The 7,189-nt window shown below is 34.1% G+C and overlaps 1 protein-coding gene across 1 annotated transcript; it reads right to left on the reverse strand.

Moving 5' to 3' along the window:
• Positions 1 to 4,695: 4,695 nt before the first annotated feature.
• Positions 4,696 to 6,057, reverse strand: LOC144429790 (uncharacterized). The gene has a single exon (XM_078117999.1). It carries the CDS (start codon positions 6,055 to 6,057, stop codon positions 4,696 to 4,698), a length of 1,362 nt encoding a protein of 453 aa, XP_077974125.1.
• Positions 6,058 to 7,189: the final 1,132 nt, after the last annotated feature.

Here is a 7,189-nt window from a genome sequence, read left to right on the forward strand (position 1 = left end):
TATGACGTTTTCCCGATCCGCTATAGCTGTTACGGTCTAACTTGGCAATTACAAACTTCAGAGCCCCAACCCCGCATTAAAAATTCTACGCCCTTGAAAACAAGAGCCTCGTGACAGCGCAAGTCCAGAGTTGAGTCAATTCCATCTGCATAAGTTATTTAAATCACATGTAATAAGGGGAAATCGTAATCTTTTGCATAATCTTTCCTTCCTCGTAACCTATTGCTTTTAAATTGCGCTGTGGTTGGTTCCCAAATCAAGTACACTTTTTAGTATTTTGCGAGAATTATCCCAAAGCAAAGTTCCGAAGACTCATTAGGGAGTAATTAGAACAATCTGAAAGTTGTAAAGTCGTTTTCGGAAAACATTTTGACTTTTCCTTTTATATCAATGTTCAAAACAGATTCGAAAGTGATTGTTAGTACTGTGGTTGTCTCATGCAAACTTCAGACCACGGATAATTAGAAAAATTGAAAAAAAAGAAACCGGTTTTGATTTTATTACATATAAGGTGAGCTAGCGTCTGTCCCTAAACCCGGCATCAATTTTATTTTACGAAAATGACCCCAAAATGTCACGAGGACTCACTAGAAAATGACCAAAACAAGTCATCTTCCACCGCCAATTTTTCACCAGTCACAAACATAATGAAAGGTCAAAGCAGGATACTACGTAGACCAGTCGACAAACACTCCACAGAACAAAGGGAGATTTAGTGCTAAAGTGTCCTTCACTTCGAAAATAGTTTTTGTTTGCGCACAGCGGTGACTTTCGAGTATTCAAGTGCCCGCATCTCTTTTGTATTTCGTTGCAAACAATTTTAATCGCCCCTTGACGGACAAAGATGAACCAAGTCTAAAACGTCCACTTTATTTTCTGGCCATGTATGGCCCTGGCGATATTGAATAAAGCAAGATTCTGGACATTAAAGTGTGATGTATTAGCTCTTATGCGCATGGATTTTGGAAAACATATATCTTATAAAATGATGATTTTCTTTGAAGTATAGTAAACGACGTCGGAGATGAAATCTATTCAAATGTCGTTCAAAGAAAGTACGCTTTTTCTTCGCTAGTTTTTTTCCCTATACGATTAGAACTTGTCTCGAGCACAAGAGTTGTGCATTGTGTTTTCCACTTTTGGCGCTAATACTATTTTTGAACTTATGCGATCTTTTGTACAAACCCCACCACTAGTGCAAAAATGTGTGATTTGAGAAAAACACCAGCGCCACGTTTTAAAATAACAAATTAGTAATTATCCAGTTCGGATTAGGGTTAGCAATGTTATGAAAATTTGAATTTCAAGAGCAATCTACCTTCCTAACCCTGATCCTAACTAGATAATTACTAATTTTATTATTTTGAGCGATAGCGGAGGTGTTTTTTGGCGGGTCTTCGTACACAAGATCCTATTTAAGGCCATTCAACTTAGGTTTAATCCAGCCGGCCGAGCTCGAATAAACACCATATGGAAGGCCCGTTGAATAACGTTATTTTGAACAACCCAAATGGTTATCTATTATGGTATGGTAATAACATGAGTCTATTTAAAGCATCTTTTGGACTAGTGTGATGGGCATGTAGACTTTGTTTTAATGATTTCCGTATATTCATAGTGAGTCAACAACTTATATACACTGAAAATCGATGTACATTTTCGTGTTTTTATACTGTGCTATAGCCCACGTTGGTGGTTGTAATGGCACGCGTCTTGTTCTCGTGTTAGACTCACGTAGAAAGGTGTAAAACTTGTCTAGACTTAATGTGTCCCTGAACCTAACAAAATAAAGAATAACAAGCGCGAACGCGAATGAGTATTCTTTTTTGCTTTCTGCTCTATATATTTCATTCCAATATGTCATTTTACGAATGAATTCATTCAAATGACGAATGGAACCATCTATCCACTTTTAGATTAGGGTCCACTACCTGCTGTGCATTTTCTTTATATCTCAAACCGTTTGTCTAGTTAGCCTAATAGTAATATCCCTCTTCGGAAGAGTTCATTCAAATTGCGATTAGGGACCACATATATACCATGTCCATTCTCAACTTAGCAAACACATTTACAATGAACCTCAAACAATAATAATGAAACTAATTTTGATTCACAATCCTATTTATCAACGAAATTTAATATTTGCATGAGATAACCTTGTTGAGAATTGTTTTATTACGATGCCAGTAGACTTCAATCAGCGTCGTCGTGATTTGGCGGTTTGATATGTCTGCATTACTACCTGTCCCACCTGTTCAACGTGGAAGATATTCGTGACAAGAATGAAAAAACGTGAGGAATTTTCTGTTCCGCTTTGTCTACCACGTATGGAAATATGGAACGATATAGTAAGAGAGCAGTCTCATTTCGCTGATGTAATTTTTTGGCGTTTGGACATTGTACTCTTTTATCAATTCGACCAATCATATATCCAGAGCTCTGCACCTTTCAAATGTGAAAAATGTGACAATTCAATCCAAATCTTAATCCAGTCCATTTATTTGTATTCAGAAAGTTTTACATAGCTCTTAACGGGCGAGTAGGTGTTCGTTACACTTTTAGTTGAGAACTTAGGGATCTTGCTTCGGTAATTTTTAATTTTCATAATATTGAAACGTGTTTTCTACAATACTCTGAGAAACATATATTCAGATCCACTGGGAATGGAACACCGCATTCGATCGGTATCATAAAGCCTATAATTCATCGATTTGAGTAGGCAATGGCGTACGTGTTGATCTCAAATCTAAACGATTTTAGTATTTTATTTTCATAAAATTAAAACGTGTTTTCTACAATACTCTGAGAAACATATATTCAGATCCAATGAGAATGCAACACCGCATTCGATCGGTATCCCACAGTCTATAATTCATCGATTTGTGAAAGCAATGGCGTATGTGTTGATCTCAAATCTAAAAAAAAATCAGTTTTATATATCTGCTTTGATACATTGTCTTCCTCATCATCTTTTGAAGATATGTTACTTCAATTATAGTTTCAAATTCGCAACAGTGTATTACCAGGTATTCCGCAAAAACCAAATCATTACGCTATTGCTTGCAAACTTGGCTATGTGAGACCAAAGTTTCAAAATATCAAGAATTCAAATTCGAAACTTATGATAAACTTGGCATATTAACATTTCCGGTCGTTTTCCGGTCCAGTCTACAATCAAATTGTCTCGACTTTGAGCCAAAATATCATGAAATGACAAATACAAATAATTATCGAGAATCTGATCTCACAAAACAAACGTAGGTAAATGCTAGGAATGATGGAAATTAAATCCCGCTCAATAATTTCAGCTATAAGTGCTATCGCGAATTCACCAGGGTGCAAATTGTATTAAAAAACACGATCTTTGCAAGATATACGCATTTTAATTAGTTATACAAGAGAATTGAAAAATACAATTTTCATGTATTTTATAGTTATGAGTCAAACATATTCTTAACAAGGTGTATGATATAAATCAGTGTTTACCAACCTATGGCTGGCGACCCGAAGCGTCGCCTGGAAATCATCTTGGGTCCCTTTTTTTTTCAAAAATACTTTTAAAAGTTGCCGTTTTTGTTTTTTTAGTAGATTGTATTGATTATTTTATATCTAGTATTAAAGTGTCGTTCAATAGTAATTGTATATATATATAAGGTGAATATCACAGCATAGAAACTTGGCAGCATCTATTTTGCTCAAGTAAACGGACACCACGATTGCAAAACCTCTCTGATTGTTTCATATTAGTTAATTTCTCGGCCATCAAACATGCCATTTATGATATTTAGGTGATGTCACTGAAATAAGTGTACATATTTGTTAATTTGTAATAATTGAAGTTATATATATTTATTTTTTCATATGACGAACGCGCTTAGTTACTTACACATTGACAGTCGAGAACGTTTATGAAACAAAGAATTACGTGTGCAAAACGCAAATGCAAATCATGTTTGCCAATAAATTTAAATATTTCAATCCTATTTACATAATTATGTAAATTCATTCATTTCCGTCATTTTACCTCCAAAAATATTTTGATTGCCAAAATAGGTCTAACTCAAATATTATCAAAATTTAACTTTTTGTCATTTTTCTTTGAAAAATTTGTAACAACATATCCCAAAGCCTAAAATATGACAGATAAGTCACCTGGCGAACGCTTTTACATATATGCTATATCTATTTTGAATATTTCAAAACATATTTAAATCATCCTGAGTAATTCAATAAATAGTCTTGCTGCACACTAACACAAATATATTTCTGTAACGTTTCGTCTGACCACGGTCAAACTTCCTCAGACATACATATTTCAACTAAAGCAAGAACAGCAATTGCAAGCATATTTATACAATGGGTGCCATGGCAACAAAACAATATCATAACAATGTGAGTTAACGAACTCATGTAGGTGGTGATTGAAAATTTAATTAACAACACTAAGTTTAAATATTTAAAATTAAAAAACACATGAAAGTTTCATGCACATTCATAAAATGGGTGTCATGGCAACATAACAAATCACAACAATGGGATTTGAAAGATAAATAAATTGGTGATTGTATTTTAATTACCTGCACTAAAAAATACATGGGGGAAAATAAAAAGTAAATAAAAAAAAAAATAATTATAATAATACAAAATTCGGTAAAATTACGAAAATATACGGTGTATAAAATGTTCCTAAATGCCCTAAACTTCTTTAATGTTCATTCCCAATGGTTCATGCGTTCCAAGTAGGTGAATGAAATATGATTCTTTAGTTTTTCGGTAAATATGGTCTTGAAACAGTTTTTCAATTCCAATTACATTAAAGTCTTTCAGTGAATGTCCAGGTTGGTTGAAGTGAGCACCGACGACCAGGTCTCTGTTTTTTGATTTTATACTTCTAATGTGTTCTGAAATACGATATTTCAGATGCCTCCCTGTTTCGCCAATGTACTGCATGCCACATTTTTTACAGCTTATCAAGTAGACGACGTTTTCCGTATTGCACGTTATTTTTTGAGTAATTTTTAGTTGAATAGTTTTTTGTTTGTTTGTCGCTACTTTCGTTTCATCAGAATGTTGGCAGGTACTGCATGACTGTCTTCCACATTTAAAAAAACCTGGATTGTTGCTGACAGGTGATTTTGGCTTTAATTTGGCTCTGACTAGCCTATCTCTGAGTGTGGGACATTTTCGGTGAGCTAATTTGGGTGGATTTGGAAAAATTTCTTTCAATCTCTCGTTATTGTTTAAAATGTATTGGTAGTCGGAAAAGATTTTTCGAACATTTGGTAAGGTTGGATGATAGGTTGTAATAAAAGGGAGCAAAGTTTCATTTTTACTTTCCGTGTTGGGAGTTAAAAGAAGTTGTCTATCTAATTTTTTTACAAACTGGACGGCATTGTCAATTAAATTTTCTTTATAATTTCTCTTCATAAGGTATCGTTTCATTAATTCTGCATGCTTATCGAAATACTCGTTAGTTGAACAAGCTCTTCGTATTCGGATGAAAAGGCTTTTGGGAATATTTTTTGTAATATGTTTAGGATGACACGAAGATGGTGAAAGGTATTGGTGTGAATCTGTTTCTTTGCTAAAAATTTCAGTTTCTAATTTGTCCTTAATGATGTGAACTTTGACATCCAAAAACGTGATATTATTTGGTGAGCATTCGAAAGTAAACTTGATGGTCGGATGTAATGAATTTGCTAAGTTAACAAATTCTAAAAGTTTCTCTTTACCATGCGTCCAAATCATGAAACAGTCGTCAATGAAGCGGCAATAATATTTCGGTTTAAAAGGGGTTTTCTCTAATAATTCAGTTTCCAAATCGGCCATGAAAATATTAGCATATTTTGGTGCAAATTTGGTTCCCATCGCCGTTCCTTGAATTTGAAGGTAATAGTTATCATCAAAAACAAAGTTGTTATTCTTAAGAACCAAGGCAGCTGCTTCTGATATCCAAAATATTTCTTTTTTTGTACTATTAATTTTATCAAGATATTTTTCCATTGACGCTATACCGTTATTGTGGGGGATATTTGTGTAAAGTGAAACCACATCCATGCTTACTAATAAAGATTCTTGTTGGACTGTCTGGATTTTGTTCAAGTTATTCAAAAAATCCATACTGTCTCGTATGTATGATGGTATTATTTTCTTGCACATCAAGGGGGTCAATTTATTGTCTACAAAAGCCTATTTATTGAATTACTCAGGATAGTTATCTTCACTCTTGCTACAGCATCCTTGCATTATATGCATACGGATCCACCGACGCAAAAGCATAGAAAACGGAAAAGTAGTTGGTCTTGTAGAAACCCAATCGATAGCACATATTTAAATCATTATGAAAATTTATTCAATTCCGTCCAGTTTTCTCAAAAATTTGGTACGAAACAATACAAAACGACACAATGTTCAAATTTTATCAAAAGTAAAAAATAATCAACATTTTACGTCGTCGCTTTTCATCGAAAAATTTGGTACAACATATAATACAAAGCCTAAAATATGTCAGATAAGTTTGGCTAACGTTTTTTACATATAGTGTGGCATTTGATACTTGCATTAATATGTGTTAGGTATATATGTTATATAATATGAGGTCTGCACCACTGTTTTTCTCACAATCTGTCTATAAATATCTACCGGAAAGCAAAACGGAAGTTGTGTCATTCATTGATAAAAAAGGACTTGCTCCACGTTACGAGACTTTTTTACGGATAAAAGTATTCGTACTCTCTTTTCTCATAAGCTGAAACAATGTTTCCATATTTTTATATGTGCCCGCAAATGTGGTATCGAAACATAGTTTTGACGACATATAGGCATGAAATCGCAACTAAGGCCCGTCATATCCATCCCGCTGTGTAAATCAATCTGTCCCGCCTGATGCTGACCGATCAAGCTAAGACCAAATTTTGATGTTTTAGCTAAAAATAATTCATTGCCATTCATTTTTAGTTTAGGCACGAGACCTATTATTTTCTGCTTTTGTAACACTGTAAATATTGTTCCTAAAATGTAACTTTTTACGTCACACTTGCATGGCCCGCCAGTCTAGGTGTTGAAATTTTTGGTCATTGCTACAAAACTCTTGCACACCCTTGATACAGCCGAAGAAAAAATAAGCATTACAGCTTTCAAAAAGACCGTTTATTGGCAATATGTCAAACCATGGACACACCTGTTTGTC

Source organism: Styela clava, chromosome 11, assembly GCF_964204865.1.
Source record: "Styela clava chromosome 11, kaStyClav1.hap1.2, whole genome shotgun sequence".
Lineage (NCBI taxonomy): Eukaryota > Metazoa > Chordata > Ascidiacea > Stolidobranchia > Styelidae > Styela > Styela clava.